General features: G+C 49.8%; 1 protein-coding gene across 1 annotated transcript in view; it reads left to right on the forward strand.

Moving 5' to 3' along the window:
* Positions 1 to 23,683, forward strand: part of lrp5 (low density lipoprotein receptor-related protein 5) — a 100,446-nt gene that overhangs the window by 6,247 nt on the left and 70,516 nt on the right. The window contains exons 2-4 of the mRNA XM_080504677.1: positions 20,121 to 20,321; positions 20,395 to 20,611; positions 23,510 to 23,578. Of these exons, the coding sequence (XP_080360803.1) occupies positions 20,121 to 20,321; positions 20,395 to 20,611; positions 23,510 to 23,578 (487 nt within the window). The remainder of the gene's footprint in view (positions 1 to 20,120; positions 20,322 to 20,394; positions 20,612 to 23,509; positions 23,579 to 23,683) is intronic.

Genomic DNA, 23,683 nt, shown 5'->3' on the forward strand with positions numbered 1-23,683 from the left:
AGGTGCTCATCATGGACACAAGTCCTCCAGGACAAACCAAGGTGCTCATCATGGACACAAGTCCTCCAGGACAAAGCAAGGTGCTCATCATGGACACAAGTCCTCCAGGACAAACCAAGGTGCTCCTCATGGACACAAGTCCTCCACGACAAACCAAGGTGCTCATCATGGACACAAGTCCTCCAGGACAAACCAAGGTGCTCATCATGGACACAAGTCCTCCAGGACAAACCAAGGTGCTCATCATGGCCACAACTCCTCCAGGACAAACCAAGGCGCTCATCATGGACACAAGTCCTCCAGGACAAACCAAGGCGCTCATCATGGACACAAGTCCTCCAGGACAAACCAAGGTGCTCATCATGGACACAAGTCCTCCAGGACAAACCAAGGTGCTCATCATGGACACAAGTCCTCCAGGACAAACCAAGGTGCTCATCATGGACACAAGTCCTCCAGGACAAACCAAGGTGCTCCTCATGGACACAAGTCCTCCAGGACAAACCAAGGTGCTCATCATGGACACAAGTCCTCCAGGACAAACCAAGGTGCTCCTCATGGACACAAGTCCTCCAGGACAAACCAAGGTGCTCCTCATGGACACAAGTCCTCCAGGACAAACCAAGGTGCTCATCATGGACACAAGTCCTCCAGGACAAACCAAGGTGCTCATCATGGACACAAGTCCTCCAGGACAAACCAAGGTGCTCATCATGGACACAAGTCCTCCAGGACAAACCAAGGTGCTCATCATGGACACAAGTCCTCCAGGACAAACCAAGGTGCTCATCATGGACACAAGTCCTCCAGGACAAACCAAGGTGCTCATCATGAACACAAGTCCTCCAGGACAAACCAAGGTGCTCATCATGGACACAAGTCCTCCAGGACAAACCAAGGTGCTCATCATGGACACAAGTCCTCCAGGACAAACCAAGGTGCTCCTCATGGACACAAGTCCTCCAGGACAAACCAAGGTGCTCCTCATGGACACAAGTCCTCCAGGACAAACCAAGGTGCTCATCATGGACACAAGTCCTCCAGGACAAACCAAGGTGCTCATCATGGACACAAGTCCTCCAGGACAAACCAAGGTGCTCATCATGGACACAAGCCCTGCAGAATTCCTCTGTTTGGAGAAGAACCCAGAGGAAGAGGAGACATCAGAGGACCGTTCTGGTGGACAACATGTCCTACAACTGTCCTCCAGAGGAAGCCCTGGGGGGGGGCTGGAGGAAACCCTGGAGGAAGCCCTGGAGGAAGCCCTGTTTGGGGGGCTGGAGGAAGCCCTGGAGGAAGCCCTGGGGGGGGGCTGGAGGAAGCCCACTCATACACAGGGATTACCACTTGTCAGTGTGAGGCAGGAGCACCAACCACTGCACCACCGTGCCGCCCAGAGGCTTCCCTCAAAGTCAGGGTGAGGTTGTGAAAAACACCCATAATGCAGCAGTGAGAGGACTTTTGGGACGTTTCACTGTATTTCCCAATAGGAGGTTTCATTTGACTTGGATTTCTGTTTAGATTGGAGCCATTTTCTGAAGTAATTGTTTGGTTTTCTGAAAATATAGACATTTCCATTATTCTGCGCCACAACAAAGAGAAACTTTAGTTTTGAATTTAAAGGTTATTATTTTAGTGGTCCAGCCACTGAAGATGGAATTGAGCTGCGTGTGGCCACTGAACTAAACTGTGTTTGAAACCCCTGCTTTGGTTTACGACACCATCTAGTGCAAATACATTTTGACAACAACAACTTTTCCGTTTTGGCCTGCAGATGCTTCTTTTTCCAGACGTGGTCAGCCTTTATCGAGGTCTGGTCAGAGAGGCAGTGGGTCCACACTGAGGGCTGTGCTGCTGGAGATAGAAAGTCGGGATATTCAGACCACCAGGATGTATTTGAGGAAAATGGTACCCTGAAATCTCATGGCATGAGGAGTCCCAGGTTTTTAAGTGCATTATTGTGAGGAGAAGCCCTGTGGCAGGCAAAGGCGCTTCGGATGAGACTTTTTTGTAAAGTACGTGGACATTGTAATAGTTGGTCTTCATTCTGGTGTACGTAGACCAGCGGGTGTGTATTGGCCTGGAATGACTGGCTGGTGACACTGGGCCTCGTGTCAGGAGACCTTGGACACTGGGCCTCCTGGGACCAGCCAGGTTAAATACAGAACCTGGAAGTGGTCTGGAGAAACGCCTGACGTGCTAAGTTTGGCCTGAGGTGATTGTGGTACAAACACTTCAGGCTCTCTGGTGCCAGACGGACCCCAGAGGCCCGGGACCACCGCTGGATGTCGTCTCAGGGTTTCCTGTCCTCCGGTGCTGGTCCAGGTCCTCCTGGGTCAGTCTCCATGTCCCTTGTGCTGAGCGGTGAACCGGCTCCAGAGCAGCTGGATAGGTAGGGATGGTACCTGTCACAGTTTCACGCTTATGGTCCCGATACTACCTGGGAACCCGTTATGTTTAATAATATCCTCTCAACATTTTTCAATCTAACATCCTTTTCTCAATGTGTAAACTTTAACCAATCCATCAAAACAACATTTTATTGCAACATCACAGTTGTTTGGCACATTTCTTCAACAAGAAGACCCTGAACTACAACTTCGCAGTCCTTTTTCTTAATGATCCACAAATGAAACCCAGCTATTCCTTTGCTTTCCCCTCTGGAAACATGGTAGATGTATGATGGTAGATCTGGGACTGTCAAACTGTGCAGAACCAGGATCTTCCTCACATTAGAAGCATTCCCGCCGCCTCCTTTGCACTTTGCATCACAAACATTGCAGCGAGCGTAATCTGCATGGCATTTTCAAAAGCTTTGCAGTGTTTTCTCTCCTTCAGTGTGTGAAGGCACAGCGCCTCATGCAGCGCTGCAGTCCGGCGACACGCCCTCAGTCACCGGAACACGCTACCATTGACTTTGTGTGAATTCCTACTAAATGGTCCCGACGTCATTCGGTGGGTTACTATTAAAGTACAGAAGTCGTGGCCATCCTGATGAAGAAGAGAACAAGGAGAATGAAAGCTGACCAGCAGATCTCTGGATAAATGACCTTCCTCCTCCTAGAGCCTCCTGCTGAGGCTTGGTGGTGACAGGAGCTGAAGACGGACTTTTGAGGGACAGGTGCAATAATGAACAATGGAATGAAATAAAGCCTTGTCACTGAACGCTTCTAAGTATGTTTCTGTACTTTTTCCAACTTCGTTTAGCTCCAAATAATAACGTGGTCACACATGGCAGAACTGCAGAAACATGAACTTATGGAATATACAACGACTCGTGCCATTACGGTGAATTAATGGCATTAATATTCTGACACAAAACGCTCTGGAAAATTTAGACTAAAGTCAGGACAGTGAAGAAACTGAAATGTGTGTGGTGTCCTAAAGCGTCAGTGAGTGGCCAGAGTGCCTCCCTTTATACTGTGATCTACTCATGTCATATTCTCACAAAGTCAAGCATTAACACAGTCGGGAATTTTCTGCCAGCATTACTTCCTGGCCTTTGCTGCAGTGTTGCTTTTGACCTGGATGACGTTTGAGTTTCTTCATATTTTGGAAAAATAACTGCTCCTCCATTACATAAGCTTCTCTGCAGAGTTTGCGATTTGTCGGATGCTGCAAACTCCACCCTTTTTATGTGCATGCACCTTGATCGCGACGGGAAAAGCCTGGGTTGTAATGCTTATCAAGGATTGTGCATGTCTGGGTTTGTCAATCCAGATAACAGAGAGATATCCTGGGTATGTTAATCCTGCTTTGTAGTGCAGGTCTGGTGTGCCTGTGAGTGTATGAATGTGTGTGTGCCCTCACTTCTATCACTGATCTGTAAAACAATGTTACTCTAATGCAAGAATGCCGTCAAGTTGGTTTCCTGGACAAGTCTCACCACTGTCACGCTCTTCTGGCTCGTTTTTAAAGCTTGCAAATGATTGAATTGTGCATCTTTTTCTTCACAGTGAGTTTAAACATTGACAATGTTTTTATGTCTCTGTTGTCAAACAATAGAAGCAGTGTTGCTCAAATTTCACCTCATAAATTCTATTTCTTCAGATTGTAGACGACCTTGAGAGAATGATTGTTTTATGACGAGGTTGTTGTGTAGTGGTTAGATCATGCTTGGCTGTAAACCCAGCGTAGTAATTAATATGGACCCCCTGGAAAATGCCCCCCCCCACACACACACACACACACACAAATTTGCCTGTAATAAATGTTCTTGACTAGGAAATAGATCTTAATGACTTGGAAATAGATCATTCCAAGTATGATTAATATAAACATATTTATAAACATTTGAGTGTATTAATGTGAAATGAAATGTTCTTGACCAGGAAATCGATCAATTCAAATATGTCTAATAGAAACATCTTCAAAGACATAATCACTGATTCAAAATATTTTTTTATTCACAATATATTGTTTACTCACACACACACACACACACACACACACTCACACTCACACTCACACTCACACTCACACTCACACTCAGTGCAAACATTGGGGGTATGTCTTCTATGGGGGTTTACAATCTTCCAGTTTGAGTGTGGGCTGTGAGGAGGGGATCTTTTGTCTGCGGAGTTGGCATGTTCTCCCTGAATGACTTTACTCTGGGTACTCAGATTTCTTCCTGCAGTCCAAAACATGCATTTGAGGTTAATTGGCGACTCTGAATTTGTCTGCGAGCTCGAGTGTGTGTGTTTGACTGCATCTCCCTCTGGGGTCCTCAGTTGGATGAAGAAGTATTGTTGAATTCAGGCTTATTTATATAACTGATGGCACTTTTACAGAGAAAACCCATTAATTCCACAGGAGAAAACAAAGGCCACAGTGAAGAGGAACTGTGCCTTGTTCAGTCTCAGAGGTGGTGTTAGAGGACAGCAAGAGAGAAAAGAGAGACAAAGAAACAGCAACAAAACGGTTCATTTGAGACTATTTCAGTTCAGTGGCCAAGTACAGTCCTGTTTCATCTTCCTTTGGTAAGACCAGTATACTCGTTTTATAATAACATATAAATGACATAGAGTTTCCCTTTGTTATTGTGTGAATAAGAATAAATCCTTTCTAAAAAGGTTCACACTTGACTAATAAAACAAAAACTGTTACAAAATAGCTAAAAAAAAAAAAAAGCTCTATCTCGGAGCTTCTTTACCACTTGGCCTGTTTACACGACATTCCAAGTATAAATGCACTGTTTTTGCTTTTTCATTTCAGAAAAGTTTCACGTTTACACAACAACATTTTGAAAATGATGTCCCCCTTTACGGAGACAATGAAAACTAGAGCTAGGTATCAATTCAGATTTCCCAAATCTATTCGATTCGATTCACTAAGGCTCGATTTGATTTGATTTGGTTAAGAATATTTGAGTCAGTCCCAATTTTTCATTTGAACTAATGCTGTATATAGTGGCGACTATATATAATGTGTTATTTGTCATTTGATATGTGACCTCACTGGGGGGGGGCTGAGCTTGTGCAGGAGGTTGAGAGATACCGTCGAGATATAGTCGGGCTCACCTCCACTCACAGCTTGGACTCTGGAACCCAGCTCCTCCACAGCGGCTGGACACCACTTTTCTGGAGTTGCCCACGGTGTAAGGCGGCGGGCTGGTGTGGGCTTGCTTATTGCCCCACAGCTCAGTTGGAGTTCACCCCGGTGAACGAGAGGGTTGCATCCCTACGCCTTCAAGTAGGGGACAGGTCTCTGACTGTTGTCTCGGCCTATGGACCGAACAGCAGTTCAGAGTACCCAACCTTCTTGGAGTCCCTGGGAGGGGTGCTGGATAGTGCCCCAACTGGGGACTCCATTGTTCTCCTGGGGGACTTCAACACCCAGCGAGACTTGGAAGGGGGTGGTTGGAAGGAACGGCCTCCCCGATCTGAACCCGAGCGGTATTCTGTTATTGGACTTCTGTGCCAGTCACAGTTTGTCCATAACGAACACCATGTTTGAGCACAGGGGGGTCCATAAGTGCACGTGGCACCAGGACACCCTAGGCCGGAGCCCTCCGTCCACGCAGTTTTCAACTCCCACCTCTGGGAGAGCTTGTCATGGATCCCAGGGGAGGTTGGAGACATTGAGACCCAGTGGACCATGTTCTCCACTTCCATTGTTGAAGCTGCTGCTCAGAGCTGTGGCTACAGGGACTCTGGAGCTGGTGTGGTGGCAACCCCCGAACCCGGTGGTGGAAACCAGAAGTAAGGGATGCCGTCAAGCTGAAGAAGGAGCCCTACCGGGCACTGTTAGCTCATAGGACTCCCGAGGCAATCGACAGGTACCGGCAGGCCAAGCGAGCCGCAGCCCGGGCTGTGGTGGAGGCAAAAACTCGGGTCTGGGAGGAGTTCGGAGAGGCCATGGAGGAGGATTATTGGTCGGCTCCGAGGAAATTCTGGCAAACCGTCCGGCGCCTCAGGCGGGGGAAGCAGTTCTCCACCAACACTGTTTACAGTGGATGTAGGGAGCTGTTGACCTCAACTGGGGATGTCGTCGGGTGGTGGAAGGAATACTTTGAGGACCTCCTCAATCCCACCACCACGTCTTCCGTTGAGGAAGCAGAGGCTGGGTTCTCAGAGGTGGACTCGTCCATTACCCAAGCTGAAGTCACCGAGGTTGTTGTAAAGCTCCTCGGTGGTAAGGCACCGGGAGTGGATGAGATTCGCCCAGAGTTCCTTAAGTCTCTGGATGTGCAGGGACTGTCGTGGCTGACTCGTCTCTGCAACATCGCGTGGCAGGCGGGGACAGTACCTCTGGACTGGCAGACCGGGGTGGTGGTCCCTCTCTTTAAGAAGGGGGACCGGAGGGTGTGTTCCAACTACAGAGGGATCACACTCCTCAGCCTCCCCAGGAAAGTCTATTCCAGGGTACTGGAGAGGAGGGTCCGGCCGTTAGTCGAACCTCGGATCCAAGAGGAACTATGTCGTTTTCGTCCTGGTGGTGGAACACTGGACCAGCTCTATACCCTCCTCCAGGTTCTCCTGATGGTGGAACACTGGACCAGCTCTAGACCCTCCACCAGGTTCTCCTGATGGTGGAACACTGGACCAGCTCTATACCCTCCACCAGGTTCTCCTGATGGTGGAACACTGGACCAGCTCTATACCCTCCACCAGGTTCTCCTGATGGTGGAACACTGGACCAGCTCTATACCCTCCACCAGGTTTTCCTGATGGTGGAACACTGGACCAGCTCTATTCCCTCCACCAGGTTCTCCTGATGGTGGAACACTGGACCAGCTCTATTCCCTCCACCAGGTTCTCCTGATGGTGGAACACTGGACCAGCTCTAGACCCTCCACCAGGTGCTTGAGGGTTCGTGGGAGTTCACCCAACCAGTTCACATGTGTTTTGTGGATCTGGAGAAGTCTTTTGACCACGTCCCTTGGGACGTCCTGTGGGGGGTGCTCCGGGAGTATGGAGTCCGGGGCCCTTTGTTAAGGGCTGTTCGGTCCCTGTAGGCCCAGAGCAGGAGTTTGGTTCACATTGCCGGCAGTAAGTCGGACCTGTTCCCAGTGCACGTTGGCCTCCAGCAGGACTGTCCTTTATTGCTGGTTCTGTTCATTCTCTACATGGACAGACTTTCTAGGCACAGCCAGGGGCCAGAGAGGGCCCGGTTTCGGGACCACAGGATCTTGTCTCTGCTTTTGCAGATGATGTGGTTCTGTTGGCTCCATCAAACCTGGACCTTCAGCGTGCACTGGTGTGGTTCATAGCCGAGTGTGAAGCAGCTGGGATGAGGATCAGCACCTCTAAATCCGAGACCATGGTTCTCAACCGGAAAAAGGTGTCTTACCCCCTCCAGGTCGGTGGAGTGCCCTTGTCACAGGTGGAGGAGTTCAAGTATCTCGGTGTCTTGTTCAGTGGGGGGAAGATGGAGCGTGAGATCGACAGGCGGATCGGTGCAGCGTCTGCAGTTATGTGGTCATTGTATCGGTCCGTCGTGGTGAAGAAGGAGCTGAGACAAAAGACGAAGCTCTTGATTTACCGGTCGATCTTCGTTCCTACCCTCACCTATGGTCATGAACTATGGGTCATGACCGAAAGAACCAGATCCCGGATACAAGCGGCTGAAATGAGCTTCCTTCGTAGGGTGGCTGGGCGTACCCTTAGAGATAGGGGGAGGAGCTCAGTCACCCTTAGAGATAGGGGGAGGAGCTCAGTCACCCTTAGAGATAGGATGAGGAGCTCAGTCACCCTTAGAGATAGGATGAGGAGCTCAGTCACCCTTAGAGATAGGGTGAGGAGCTCAGTCACCCTTAGAGATAGGGGGAGGAGCTCAGTCACCCTTAGAGATAGGGTGAGGAGCTCAGTCACCCTTAGAGATAGGGGGAGGAGCTCAGTCACCCTTAGAGATAGGGGGAGGAGCTCAGTCACCCTTAGAGATAGGGGGAGGAGCTCAGTCACCAGGGAGGAGCTCGGAGTAGAGCCGCTGCTCCTCCACATCCAGAGGAGCAGCTGAGGTGGCTTGGGCATCTGTTTCGGATGCCCCCCGGACGCCTCCCCAGGTGTTCCGGGTGTGTCCCTCCGGTAGGAGGTCTCAGGACAGACCTAGGACACCTGGAGGGACTATGTCTCTCTGGTAGGAGGTCTCAGGACAGACCTAGGACATACTGGAGGGACTATGTCTCTCTGGTAGGAGGTCTCAGGACAGACCTAGGACACCAGGAGGGACTATGTCTCTCTGGTAGGAGGTCTCAGGACAGACCTAGGACACCTGGAGGGACTATGTCTCTCTGGTAGGAGGTCTCAGGACAGACCTAGGACACCTGGAGGGACTATGTCTCTGGCAGGAGGTCTCAGGACAGACCTAGGTCACCTGGAGGGACTATGTCTCTCTGGTAGGAGGCCTCAGGACAGACCTAGGACACCTGGAGGGACTATGTCTCTCTATGGCCTGGGAACACCTTGGGGTCTCACCAGAAGAGCTGGAGGAAGAGTCTGGGGGAGAAAGAGTCTGGGGTGAGGGAAGTCTGGACAACTCTGCTAGACTGCTGCCTCAGTGACCCGGCCTGGATAAGAGGCAGTCATTTCTAAAAATATGAATGTTTACATTAAGCATTGAGACCAAAGCACTTACAATGGGAGTACACAGACCTTCATTTGGACAGACAGGTTTTTATTATTTGACAGCAAGCCTCAGAAAAACTACTGGTGACAAATTGGGATGTTCCTGATAACTAATTCTTCTGTTGACTGAAGAAAAACTCAGAGAAGAGTGTTTACAGGTTCAACACGGAACATTCACCTGCAACAAATTTAAATGGAAGCTTGTGCAAGATAATTATGATGAAGTGATTTACTGTATCTTGTCACACTGAGCAGGGTCCCTTCTTGTCATTATTGCTCATCTCGCCCATGAGCAGAAGAGCTATTTACTACAGCTGTACTCTGCATGACAGCGTTTCAGAGAAGTGGTGTTTTCTATGGAGACAGAGTTGGAGCATTTGAGAAAAATTCCGCCTTGGCTGCCACTTTTAAAAATGAGCATTTTCAGTGGCTCTGATCACTGTTGTTGGCAAGTAGTGAAAAGTTAGTGCTTGTACTTGGACTCATCCTTCCAGGAAGTGGCATCAGCACACCCCTCATAGAAACATCAGGAGATGTGAGACCAGTGGATGAAAACCACACAGACAGACGGCGTTCAGACGTCCAGACACTGCAGCAGGGTGAGGTGAAGGGAAACCAGGAGAGGAGGTGGTAACGGGCTGAGGAGGAATGTCGGCGAGAGATGGATATCTGTTCCTGTTTGTGTTGCTTTGCTGGGCAACTGGAGGAGATTTAGTTTGGGTTCAACACTAACCTGATGGGAGGAGGAGAAAGAAGGGCAGAGCAGACAGCAGCGGGAAGGAGAGGAGGAGAGGGTCAGAGGTGGAGAGGAGGAGAGGAGGAGAGGTGGAGAGGGTCAGAGGTGGAGAGGAGGAGAGGAGGAGAGGTGGAGAGGGTCAGAGGTGGAGAGGAGGAGAGGAGGAGAGGTGGAGAGGGTCAGAGGTGGAGAGGTGGAGAGGAGGAGAGGTGGAGAGGAGGAGAGGTGGAGAGCAGGAGAGGTGGAGAGCAGGAGAGGGTCAGAGGTGGAGAGGTGGAGAGGAGGAGAGGAGGAGAGGTGGAGAGGAGGAGAGGTGGAGAGCAGGAGAGGTGGAGAGGGTCAGAGGTGGAGAGGAGGAGAGGTGGAGAGGAGGAGAGCAGGAGAGGAGGAGAGGGTCAGAGGAGGAGAGGTGGAGAGGAGGAGAGGGTCAGAGGTGGAGAGGTGGAGAGGAGGAGAGGGTCAGAGGTGGAGAGGTGGAAAGCAGGAGAGGTGGAGAGGAGGAGAGGGTCAGAGGAGGAGAGGTGGAAAGCAGGAGAGGAGGAGAGGAGGAGAGGTGGAGAGGAGGAGAGGGTCAGAGGTGGAGAGGAGGAGAGGTGGAAAGCAGGAGAGGAGGAGAGGTGGAGAGGAGGAGAGGTGGAAAGCAGGAGAGGAGGAGAGGAGGAGAGGTGGAGAGGAGGAGAGGAGGCACTATAATATATAATCTATATAAGCACATTGACTTCCATCCATCACAGCTGCTCTCCTCCCTGTAACTCTCAGACGGACTCCATGGCTTTGAGACTTGCCTTCACGTCATGTTCTTTTTCGTTTGCCTCAACCATAATCATGACTTCCATAACACCTTCACCTTCAACTCAGTTCCGACGAAACACCCACAGTTCCCTATTTTGTTCTGCTTGAAGAAAGCTACCAGGCCCCTCGCTTTACATTTTATCAAAGACCATCTTAACAGGATCCTCGCTGCCTCCCCTTTTGAAAAACCTTCTTTTGGGACCCTTCTTTTCATTTCACCCCCACCCCCTTTAACAATAACACGCAGGCACGCACACACACACACAGACACACACACACACACACACACACACACACAGAGACTTGTTGTCTTTGTGAGGACATGCATTAACTTGACACACAAAGCAGCCCCCTAACTCCGACACCACAGCTCAACGGCGACCCACACATCAAAACTCAACCCGTCTAACCATGAAACCCAGCAAACTAAGGGTTAAACCTCACTATAATTGTGTCTCAGAAAGTTTTGGAAAAACAAAATGTCTTCACCCCCAAAACTCCCAGAGGTTGTCATAAAACTGGGGTTCGGTTATGAAATAACACCCCATTATTTACAGGTACTGAAGCACTAAATCTGAAAAAAATGTTATTTTTGTGAGTGTTTCTGAAACAAAGGACTTCTGTCTTTAACTGTTCCCTAAATGATTGGTTTAGTATAGTGCAGGGCTCTGCAACATTTATGACCAAAAAAAATGCAGTTTTTGTTCACATTTCACCAAAGGAAATCCTCCCAGAGCTGCGGGACACGTTTAGCCTGTAAAATGAAGATAACACAACGTAGAAACTGTTAGAAACTATATAAAACTTGCTCCATTTAAGAATAGCACAATTGAGTGTATATGTATGTATTATATATAAATGGTGATCTCTGATCTAAAGTTGAATTTACCCTGAGTAGTGTCATTAATGCTCGTCAGAGATTACAGGGATTCATAGATTTTCAGTGCTTGTTGAAACCACTATCATTCCTGCATCCATATTTCAGTTTAAATGATTTAATATGCTGTCCTCTTAAGTCAATGAGAACAAAAAGTCCACTTAAAAAGACAGCTTTAAAAACTTGACAGATCAATATTCTTTCAGTGTTTCTTTTCATAAGAATCTCAACTTTAGTTCTGCACAAAACTACAAAACATGCTGTTATTTTCAGGAACTTAACCATCCCATAAACCAAGTTTGCGTTATTTAAAAAAGAAAAGAAATGTTCATCACATTAGTTATTTATCATACAATGCACATTTAATGGCTGGAGATTTAAACAAAACTTTCCAAAATAATGACTTTAATTATTAGTTTTTGTGTAGCATGAGAATCGTCATTTACATGACGATTTAAATGAAAATGCATCATTGTCATGTTTTGGTTTCAGTAAAGCTTCGCCTTTACACTGCAATGTTTTTGTTTCTAACCTTTATGAATACAAACCCTTGGTGGAACGTTTCAGATCATTAACATCAACCAAGTGATCTATAGACGTGCAGAGCGAGTCCTCAGTGCTAAACACACTGTGTTGTTTAGTCCTTTACAGAAGTAGGTGTCCATGTTGAGTTGTACTTTTCTGTTTTCCATGCAGTCCACAGTCTCTTGTCCACTGGTCCAAGGTGGCTGGGAGCCCCGAGGACAGGTTCTTTATTTTTCTCTCCCCCTCTCAAAGGCACACATCCACAAATTAGCTGTCCTGGCTCCAAAGGTTCAGTGATTTAAAATTGTTCCTATTTACCGTTTTACTGCCTCCCAAATCATTCCTAAATTGAGTGTAATGCCAAAAGATGTGTGAGAGGTCTCCGATGGCCCCCCAGCCCCTCCAGCAGAGGGGGGAGGGCACTGGTCAAAACTGAAGATCAACAAAGGACTTCTAAAGAATCTCATTCTCAATTCTCCTCATTTGTGCCACAACACCCAGGACCCCTCCTGTTCTCCGTCTTCAATCACAACATTGCCTTCCACTTCCCTTTTATTCTCAATATCTGATGTGTTATCAGTTGTGTCCATTGGCATTTTGGTATTTGTGTTGGATACTAGTTTTCCTAAATGTGGTTTTTGGTTTTCAACTATTTCAACCCCAAACCCCTCAAAGTTAGATGGTAGGGTTCTGATTCTGGCCTTCATGTGGTGACAAGCAGTGCCTCATGTGATCATATCTCAACAAATCATTATGTCCAGGGCCATATTAGGTCTGCAGTAGTAAGAAGGCCCTTCAAGCAGCTGATTCACCGCCTACCTGGCAAAACCTCATGTTTCCCAGGGGAGAAGTCATGAGTAGAAGCGAGCTTTGTGGATCTACATGTCGACAACGGGAGATGACAACTCTTCCTAATTATCTGCCAAACCTTTAAAGTAGAGTTCACCTTCTCATTTTTGATGGTTTCTTCCACGCCTTGTTCATGAATGGAAGGTTTGACAGTGATGCCTTTGCTCTTGAGCTTTTTGCACTGATACCAGCTCGTATCCGACATCCTGACACTCTAAATGAACGTCTCATTGGAGGAAGTGATAAGCCTCCCACATATTTATGAGAGCAGCACAATTTGAGTGTGAAGGCCGATTCATGCCTCATAAGAACAAGAAGGAAGTTCAGCACTCTTGCCGAACAAAATGACGTAACTTTCTTCTGGACGAAGAAAATGTTCTCGGCTGTTCGGACCATCCTGGCAGAACTGTGTAGGTGCTGCACTGCCAGAACCTCCTGATAGAACTGTGTAGGTGCTGCACTGCCAGAACCTCCTGATTGAACTGTGAAGGTGCTGCACTACCAGAACCTCCTGATAGAACTGTGTAGGTGCTGCACTGCCAGAACCTCCTGATAGAACTGTGTAGGTGCGGCACTGCCAGAACCTCCTGATAGAACTGTGAAGGTGCTGCACTGCCAGAACCTCCTGATAGAACTGTGAAGGTGCTGCGCTGCCAGAACCTCCTGATAGAACTGTGAAGGTGCTGCACTGCCAGAACCTCCTGATAGAACTGTGTAGGTGCTGCGCTGCCAGAACCTCCTGATAGAACTGTGTAGGTGCTGCACTGCCAGAACCTCCTGATAGAACTGTGAAGGTGCTGCGCTGCCAGAACCTCCTGATAGAACTGTGAAGGTGCTGCGCTGCCAGAACCTCCTGATAGAACTGTGTAGGTGCTGCACTGCCAGAACCTCCTGATAGAACTGTGAAGGTGCTGCGCTGCCAGAACCTCCTGATAGAACTGTGAAGGTGCTGCGCTGCCAGAACCTCCTGATAGAACTGTGTAGGTGCTGCGCTGCCAGAACCTCCTGATAGAACTGTGAAGGTGCTGCGCTGCCAGAACCTCCTGATAGAACTGTGAAGGTGCTGCGCTGCCAGAACCTCCTGATAGAACTGTGAAGGTGCTGCACTGCCAGAACCTCCTGATAGAACTGTATAGGTGCTGCACTGCCAGAACCTCCTGATAGAACTGTGAAGGTGCTGCACTGCCAGAACCTCCTGATAGAACTGTATAGGTGCTGCACTGCCAGAACCTCCTGATAGAACTGTGTAGGTGCTGCGCTGCCAGAACCTCCTGATAGAACTGTGTAGGTGCTGCACTGCCAGAGCCTCCTGATAGAACTGTATAGGTGCTGCACTGCCAGAACCTCCTGATAGAACTGTGAAGGTGCTGCACTGCCATGTGCTGCACTCCTATCATACTTGACTCATATTTAGCTTGTCACGTCTCTACTGTACGAGCTCTGCAGCTCGTTAACCTGTCGGTGGGCAGGCTTACGTGATGCACCTGAACGCATCAGTCACCTCCTGCGGTTAAAACAGGACCCTCAGGACCTCAGACACAGACCTTCTCTTTGATTACTGAAACAGTTCAGGGAAATGTATTTCTGAAAACATTGGACGTGAGAACTATGCGGTGCCATTGAAGCTAAAACGCTGCTTCACAGATACGTGCCAGCCGGGACACCTTCTTCACGGAGGATGAACTTTGGCTGGTGACGTCACAGCCTGGTTTTTCTTCTGGTTCTTCTGGGTTCTTCTGAGAGTGTGCAGGCCTTCACTCTTGGCCTCCTGCCATATGCATTCAGAGCGAGTCCCTCTTCATCACAGCAATAGCAAGTCATGGAATGGTGTGCATGCAGAACTCATTAAGCTCTTGTTGAGGGACGTCTCTCTGTGTGTGAATATGTACATCACATTTCATCCACTCAGGTCAGACGGCAGCGCAGCAATACAATGACCCTGAAACCAGGGAGGCGCCGAGCCAGCAGTTTTCCCCATACCTCAACATCTGCCGATACCTGGACTAGACTGATACCAGAGCTCCTTGCTTTATTATTATTATTATTACTATTGTTATTGTTATTATTATTATTATTATTATTGTTGTTGTTATAATTATTATTATTGTTGTTGTTATTATTATAATTATAATTATAGTTTACAGTAAGGTAAAGCTGTACGGAGCAGTAAGGTAAAGCGGTACGGAGCAGTAAGGTAAAGCGGTACGGAGCAGTAAGGTAAAGCTGTACAGAGCAGTAAGGTAAAGCGGTACGGAGCAGTAAGGTAAAGCGGTACGGAGCAGTAAGGTAAAGCTGTACGGAGCAGTAAGGTAAAGCGGTACGGAGCAGTAAGGTAAAGCTGTACGGAGCAGTAATGTAAAGCGGTACGGAGCAGTAAGGTAAAACGGTACGGAGCAGTAAGGTAAAGCGGTACGGAGCAGTAAGGTAAAGCGGTACGGAGCAGTAAGGTAAAGCGGTACGGAGCAGTAAGGTAAAGCGGTATGGAGCAGTAAGGTAAAGCTGTGCGGAGCAGTAAGGTAAAGCGGTACGGAGCAGTAAGGTAAAGCGGTACGGAGCAGTAAGGTAAAGCTGTACGGAGCAGTAAGGTAAAGCGGTACGGAGCAGTAAGGTAAAGCGGTATGGAGCAGTAAGGTAAAGCGGTACGGAGCAGTAAGGTAAAGCTGTACGGAGCAGTAAGGTAAAGCGGTACGGAGCAGTAAGGTAAAGCGGTACGGAGCAATAAGGTAAAGCGGTACGGAGCAGTAAGGTAAAACGGTACGGAGCAGTAAGGTAAAGCGGTACGGAGCAGTAAGGTAAAGCGGTACGGAGCAGTAAGGTAAAGCGGTACGGAGCAGTAAGGTAAAACGGTACGGAGCAGTAAGGTAAAGCTGTACGGAGCAGTAAGGTAAAGCTGTACGGAGCAGTAAGGTAAAGCGGTACGGAGCAGTAAGGTAAAGCTGTATGGAGCAGCAAGGTAAAGCTGTACGGAGCAGTAAGGTAAAGCTGTACGGAGCAGTAAGATAAAGCGGTACGGAGCAGTAAGGTAAAGCTGTGCGGAGCACTAAGGTAAAGCGGTACGGAGCAGTACAGTAAGGTAAAGCGGTACGGAGCAGTAAGGTAAAGTGGTACTGAGCAGTAAGGTAAAACGGTACGGAGCATCGAAGGCGCTCCGGTGGCTACCCGGTTAGCTCAAGTGCCGCGCCGCAACTTTGACGTTACGGAGAGAGCGAACGGCGGCCGAGTGACGCATAAATCGCACGACACAACGAATCGATAATGAAATTGGTTGCCAAGACTTTTGATGATCGAATTGAATGTATTGGATGGATTGATTGTTGCAGCCCTACTTCACTCCAACACATCTTGACTGGACGCTAGAAAATGAGGCGGTGGTCGTCTCACTCGTCTCCATGGAAACACTGATGCAACTTGTAGTCACTGATTCACTGAACATGCAGGAGGGGCCAGGGAACCTGGGCCATACCCTGGCCATACCCTGGCCAGCTAGACGCCACCCGGCTCTCAGGCCAGCTAGACGCCACCCGGCTCTCTGGCCTGTGGCGGGTTCACATGTGTTCCAGTCACATTCCTGCACCCAGACACAGCAGGGCACTTATTCTGTCCCACTGTTGTGATTTCTGGCTGCAGTTTGGATTAGTGACCTCACTAATCCTCAATAGTACAACATTTCTCTTCACGTCTGCAGCACCAGCATCTGAACCTGAACGTATGGCAAGGCTTCTTATCACTGGCTTTACTGGCTTTGTGACGAGATCAAAGCTGTCTTGTGCTATCTGGTGGTGGCGGTGGTGGTGGTGGTGGCGGTGGTGGTGGAGGAGGTGGAGGGGGTGGTAGTGGAGGTGGTGGAGGTGGTGGAGGTGGTGGATGTGGTGGTGGTGGTGGAGGTGGTGGAGGTGGAGGTGGTGGATGTGGTGGTGGTGGTGGAGGTGGTGGTGGAGGTGGTGGTGGTGGTGGTGGTGGTGGTGGAGGTGGTGGTAGTGGAGGTGGTGGTGGTGGTGGAGGTGGTGGTGGATGTGGTGGTGTGCATGCCCAGTGCAGCTTTTTCAAAAAGCCGTGTTTCCCCCTGTTTTCACGGAGACAGAGCATTTTCAAAAACTTCTACCTTGGGAGTTGTTTTCAAAAAGTCGCATTTTCAGTGGCACATGGAAACGTCATAGTATTCAGCATTTCAGCCTTTTCTGTGTAAATGGAAATAGTTGCCATTTAAAGGTGAAATGTATTTTCAACCAAAATACAAAAGGATGTATTTTCAGGAGACAAGTTGTCGAAGGTGTTGATGAGGACGTTCTGGCTAGGAGGCGTGCTCAGCGCTACGTCCGCCCAATGACTGTCGGTTTATTTGTCATTCCTACAAAAGTGCCACGGAGACGAGGTACAGGAAGACGTGCTCAGGAAGGACAAAGAACCTGGATGAGGTGGAATCAAGTGTGCTTGGTTGAATTGGTTGGGAGATGAAACACATATTAGTTTGAAGCTCCACTCATTCCTCTTGCATATTGATTCTGAATGAAACAGTCTCCCTGTTGCTACTGGAGTTACATTAAACAAAGCTGGACAACTGAGTGTCCCTGGCGGTGCAGGAGGCCTGTGAGGACTGGCTGTTGCTGGGTCTTCATGCACTGGAGCTCCACTGAGCCAAACCACATGGTGGCTCCAGACCCAGACCCAGACCCAGACCACCAGCCCCCTGCAGCAGGGAGGACCGGTGGCTCTGGGCCTCCCTCCTCGGCCAGGGCTTGTCTGGGATTGTCTGGTGTGCTCTGGACGGTGACGTGTCAGACGGAGCAGGAAGCTCAACACTTTTGATGAGACTCAGGATGTGTGGGTTCAAAGTAATGAGATTACTCCATCAGGAAGAGAGCTTTTTTATTTTAATTTCCCCTTCATTACAATCAGGAGCAGGACATTGGTTGCAAAATACTGGTTGAAATAGAAGTAGTGTGTGTTGCAATATTTTCACTTTCAATCCTTCTATTCAACACAAAGTTCAACACAATGGATTTTTTCCACAATGCGGCAAGATGAACTTATTTCAACCTCGGGGACTTTCTCAACTTTTTCCAGCTTCTCCCTTTTTCCCCACAAGTTGAACTCCATCTTCTCTCTGATAGAATCAAGTAAGATGAAGCAACTGAAGAAACTCTCAAAACAACCAATGAGCTGCACGACCAGGTTTCACAAGGTCAAGTTGAAGAATTGCCTTATTCCTCTGTGTGGCTCCTGGGCAGTGTGGCAGTGTGGCTCCTGGCAGTGTGGCTCCTGGGCAGTGTGGCTCCTGGCAGTGTGGCTCCTGGCAGTGTGGCTCCTGGGCAGTGTGGCTCCTGGCAGTGTGGCTCCTGGCAGTGTGGCTCCTGGCAGTGTGGCTCCTGGGCAGTGTGGCTCCTGGCAGTGTGGCTCCTGGGCAGTGTGGCTCCTGGGCAGTGTGGCTCCTGGCAGTGTGGCTCCTGGGCAGTGTGGCTCCTGGCAGTGTGGCTCCTGGCAGTGTGGCTCCTGGGCAGTGTGGCTCCTGGCAGTGTGGCTCCTGGCAGTGTGGCTCCTGGGCAGTGTGGCTCCTGGCAGTGTGGCTCCTGGGCAGTGTGGCTCCTGGGCAGTGTGGCTCCTGGCAGTGTGGCTCCTGGGCAGTGTGGCTCCTGGCAGTGTGGCTCCTGGGCAGTGTGGCTCCCGGCAGTGTGGCTCCTGGCAGTGTGGCTCCTGGGCAGTGTGGCTCCTGGGCAGTGTGGCTCCTGGCAGTGTGGCTCTTGGCAGTGTGGCTCCTGGCAGTGTGGCTCCTGGCAGTGTGGCTCCTGCGCAGTGTGGCTCCTGGGCAGTGTGGCTCCTGGCAGTGTGGCTCCTGGCAGTGTGGCTCCTGGGCAGTGTGGCTCCTGGCAGTGTGGCTCCTGGGCAGTGTGGCTCCTGGCAGTGTGGCTCCTGGGTAGTGTGGCTCCTGGCAGTGTGGCTCCTGGGCAGTGTGGCTCCTGGCAGTGTGGCTCCTGGGCAGTGTGGCTCCCGGCAGTGTGGCTCCTGGCAGTGTGGCTCCTGGCAGTGTGGCTCCTGGGCAGTGTGGCTCCTGGGCAGTGTGGCTCCTGGCAGTGTGGCTCCTGTGATGACGTCCACCCTCATGCTGCCTTGGCTCCAATGATACTTGTTAAATTGTGGTTTCATAATATATTAGGGATGCCACCTCAGGTTTTGGTGGTCTGTCCCTACGATGTCCATGTTTCCCTTTGTTGAGGCTTACAGCAACAACTCACAGCCCTCAAAATGCATTTCTTGGCAGTTTTTGTGAAAACGGACATTGTTTTTAAAACATTGCTCCAAACTTTATCCTCCATGAATCCACACTTCTCACTAACTCTTCTTTTCTCTCCAGCATGAGAGCAGCGCCACATGCTGCTACACCAGAATACTACCGACAGGAAACCCCCCCTCTCTACAAAATAAAGTTCCCCACTGTGGTGATCAGTTCAGGTCATAATTACTGTGGGGCGGTGGGGAACTTTATTTTGTAGAGAGGAAGTAGTTTAGTGGTTCCACCATGTGAAGCTCCGTTGGAGAGAAAAGAAAAGTGTTTGTGAGAAGTGTGTTGGAATTACAAACAAAGTTTAGAGTACCTTGCTGAGGAACGTGTGTTCATCGGCTTGACACCGCCAACATTTTAGTTTGGAACAATTTATCAAAGTATTTATGTTGGACTGATTTATTGAAGTATATCTATCTCTTTATTCTATTTTATTTATTTATTGTTCAAAAGATTGGGTGCAGTACAACATTTAGTTTTTTACTACTACATTACAAGATATTTTATATCTTCAACAGGAGAGTCTTTATTAAACATGTTCAATAAATGCTGTTCCAAATTCAAAGACATAATCGCGATTGAGATTTTTCCATAATCCAGCTGCCCTACATTGGTGTATAAATGTAACCTGTTTCTGAGAGCAAAATGCTAAAACGATGTGTTTTCACGTGAAGCGTTGAGCAAACTGGGCCTCAATCTGAAAGAAAACTGCTTCTCACTGAGGGAGTCAGAAGATTCTTCCTCACGGTGGTAAAAACCTGAAACCAGGTGTTTGTTTCTAATGTGTTGGCAGCCAAATGTAAGGACTTGTTCGTCCCGGAGCAGAGACGTGTTCGTCCTCCAGTCTGACTGTCCAGCAGTTTGACAGACAAACACACCATGTGTCAGCTGCAATGGAAGTTAATAATGTGTTTCTCAGCCGCTGCTGATTGCAGGAACACGGATGTTGAAAGGTTTTGCAGGGATTGATTCACATGTGTTCTGTCTCTCCCTCCCCAGGCTCGCCTCTTCTTCTGTTCGCCAACCGACGGGATGTGCGCTTGGTGGATGCGGAAGGTGTTCGTGGAGAGTCGGCCATCGTTGTAAGTGATTTGGAAGATGCGGCGGCGGTGGACTTCCTGTTCGCCGAGGGCCTGATATTTTGGACAGATGTCAGTGAAGAAGCCATCAAGCAGACGCACTGGAACCAGTCATCCAACTGTAAGACGAGCAGCTGAAGAGTCCTGCTCACACTCCTCCAGTGGTGGTCAAGGTTGTGGTTGTGTGTCTGCAGCCCTGAAGGAGGCGTTGGGGACCGGCCAGACCGTGGTGGTGTCGGGCCTGGACAGTCCTGACGGCCTGGCCTGTGACTGGCTGGGGAAGAAGCTCTACTGGACCGACTCGGAGACCAACCGTATCGAAGTGGCAAATCTAGACGGCAGCTCCAGGAAAGTTCTGTTCTGGATGGACTTGGACCAGCCCAGAGCCATCGCCCTCAACCCTGCCCAGTGGTAACCATACACCATACCTACATGCTGCACACTGGGGACGCACCCAAGACACTTATTAGACATCATTCCTACTCCACACACCAAGGGTAGAGGAGGTCTAGGCACCATGAACCACCTCCACCCGGAAGCCTCTCCTGTACCACTGTGTTTACATTAGACGTACAGGAAACCATACTTCTCACCGCCCTCCACTGGACAGGTGATCAGTCATTTGATTGGTTGATCAGTGTACAACTTCAGCACAATATCTTCAGTGTCAAACAGCAACAGACAAACATAGTTTAGACAGGAATTCACCAAGTACGATCTCAAACAACATTTATTACAGCCAAGTGTCACTCCGTGAAATGTACTGGAAGTATAGCTGTGTACAAATCTAATGACTGTAGCAGACTGTGTGTGTTGGGGGGGGGGGCAGAGGGGGGGGACAGAGAGAGAGAGGGGAGAGGGGGGGACAGAGGGGGGGGGGACAGAGAGAGAGAGAGGGGAGAGGGGGGGGGGCAGAGAGAGAGAGAGAGAGAGAGGGGATAGATGGGGGACAGAGAGAGAGGGGACAGAGGGGGGCGAGAGAGAGAGAGAGAGGGGGAGACAGAGAGAGAGAGAGAGAGGGGGGAGAGAGAGAGAAAGAGAGGGGAGAGATGGGGGACAGAGAGAGGGGGAGACAGAGAGAGAGAGAGAGAGGGGGGACAGAGAGAGAGAGAAAGAGAGGGGAGAGATGGGGGACAGAGAGAGAGGGGACAGAGGGGGGAGAGAGAGAGAGAGAGGGGGGAGAGAGGGGGAGACAGAGAGAGAGAGAGGGGAGAGATGGGGGACAGAGAGAGAGGGGACAGAGGGGGAAGAGAGAGAGAGAGAGGGGGGAGAGAGGGGGGGACAGAGAGAGAGAGAAAGAGAGGGGAGAGATGGGGGACAGAGAGAGAGGGGACAGAGGGGGGAGAGAGAGAGAGAGAGAGAGGGGGGAGAGAGGGGAGACAGAGAGAGAGAGAGAGAGAGGAGAGGGGGGGACAGAGAGAGAGAGAAAGAGAGAGAGCATTTTGCCTCTTTATTGTTGTCTTGAAATTGAGCTCTGCTCATTTCTGTACTGAAGCATTATTTTAATAAATCATATTTCAGACATTGTGGTTCAGGACACAAAGCTTCAATAAGCCCTCATGGACGGCAGTTTTTCCATTTTGAAAACAATGTAGTATTATGCTTTCCAGGCTCGTCAGCCTCAGAAGGACGAGACAGACAGTTGGTAGAACAACTGAATCACCAGTTTGGAGCAGCAGAGTTGCAGTGGTGTTGCTCATTAGTGTCACTATCAGGAGGAGTTTACTCTGAGCTGAAGCGTCTGGTGTTCACACTGCAGCACTGCTCCATGCCTCCTGCTGAAGAGTCTGGGGTTCACACTGCAGCACTGCTCCATGCTTCCTGCTGAAGAGTCTGGGGTTCACACTGCAGCACTGCTCCATGCCTCCTGCTGAAGAGTCTGGGGTTCACACTGCAGCACTGCTCCATGCTTCCTGCTGAAGAGTCTGGTGTTCACACTGCAGTACTGCTCCATGCTTCCTGCTGAAGAGTCTGGGGTTCACACTGCAGCACTGCTCCATGCTTCCTGCTGAAGAGTCTGGGGTTCACACTGCAGCACTGCTCCATGCCTCCTGCTGAAGAGTCTGGGGTTCACACTGCAGCACTGCTCCATGCTTCCTGCTGAAGAGTCTGGTGTTCACACTGCAGTACTGCTCCATGCTTCCTGCTGAAGAGTCTGGGGTTCACACTGCAGCACTGCTCCATGCTTCCTGCTGAAGAGTCTGGTGTTCACACTGCAGCACTGAGCTCCATGCCTCATGCTGAAGAGTCTGGGGTTCACACTGCAGCACTGCTCCATGCTTCCTGCTGAAGAGTCTGGGGTTCACACTGCAGCACTGCTCCATGCTTCCTGCTGAAGAGTCTGGGGTTCACACTGCAGCACTGCTCCATGCCTCCTGCTGAAGAGTCTGGGGTTCACACTGCAGCACTGCTCCATGCTTCCTGCTGAAGAGTCTGGGGTTCACACTGCAGCACTGCTCCATGCTTCCTGCTGAAGAGTCTGGGGTTCACACTGCAGCACTGCTCCATGCTTCCTGCTGAAGAGTCTGGGGTTCACACTGCAGCACTGCTCCATGCTTCCTGCTGAAGAGTCTGGGGTTCACACTGCAGCACTGCTCCATGCCTCCTGCTGAAGAGTCTGGGGTTCACACTGCAGCACTGCTCCATGCCTCCTGCTGAAGAGTCTGGGGTTCACACTGCAGCACTGCTCCATGCTTCCTGCTGAAGAGTCTGGGGTTCACACTGCAGCACTGCTCCATGCTTCCTGCTGAAGAGTCTGGGGTTCACACTGCAGCACTGCTCCATGCTTCCTGCTGAAGAGTCTGGGGTTCACACTGCAGCACTGCTCCATGCTTCCTGCTGAAGAGTCTGGGGTTCACACTGCAGCACTGCTCCATGCTTCCTGCTGAAGAGTCTGGGGTTCACACTGCAGCACTGCTCCATGCCTCCTGCTGAAGAGTCTGGGGTTCGCACTGCAGCACTGCTCCCTGCCTCCTGCTGAAGAGTCTGGGGTTCACACTGCAGCACTGAGCTCCATGGGACACATGAGTAACGTATGACTGAGACACTGTCCTACAGTCTGCCTGCACTCTGTCGTGCTGAGGGGTGTTTCGTGTTGACAAACAGGAAGAGGTTCACAACAACCCTCAGCCTTCACACATGGTTTGGATGCAGTATAAATGAGGCTCAGCACCATTGAACAGGTGGTTGTGTCTCACTATCGCCACGTCGTGAAAGGTTCATACTCGTCCTTCCACAAAGTGAGGAAAGTCTATTTCCAGGACCTTCAGTTGCTGGTTTTATGGACCCCTTGTCTTTCGCCCCTTGCAGCTACATGTACTGGACGGACTGGGGCGAGGAGCCCAGGATCGAGCGGGCTGGCATGGACGGCAGTAACAGGTACAGCAGTCACTGCCTCGACTCACTGCAGCATCAGATACACAGTACCAGCAATGCATGTGAGAGTACGATGTGGGTTTGATGTTGCGATTCCTTTGCTTTTCA

The sequence above is a fragment of the Blennius ocellaris genome, assembly GCF_963422515.1.
Source record: "Blennius ocellaris genome assembly, chromosome: 11".
Lineage (NCBI taxonomy): Eukaryota > Metazoa > Chordata > Actinopteri > Blenniiformes > Blenniidae > Blennius > Blennius ocellaris.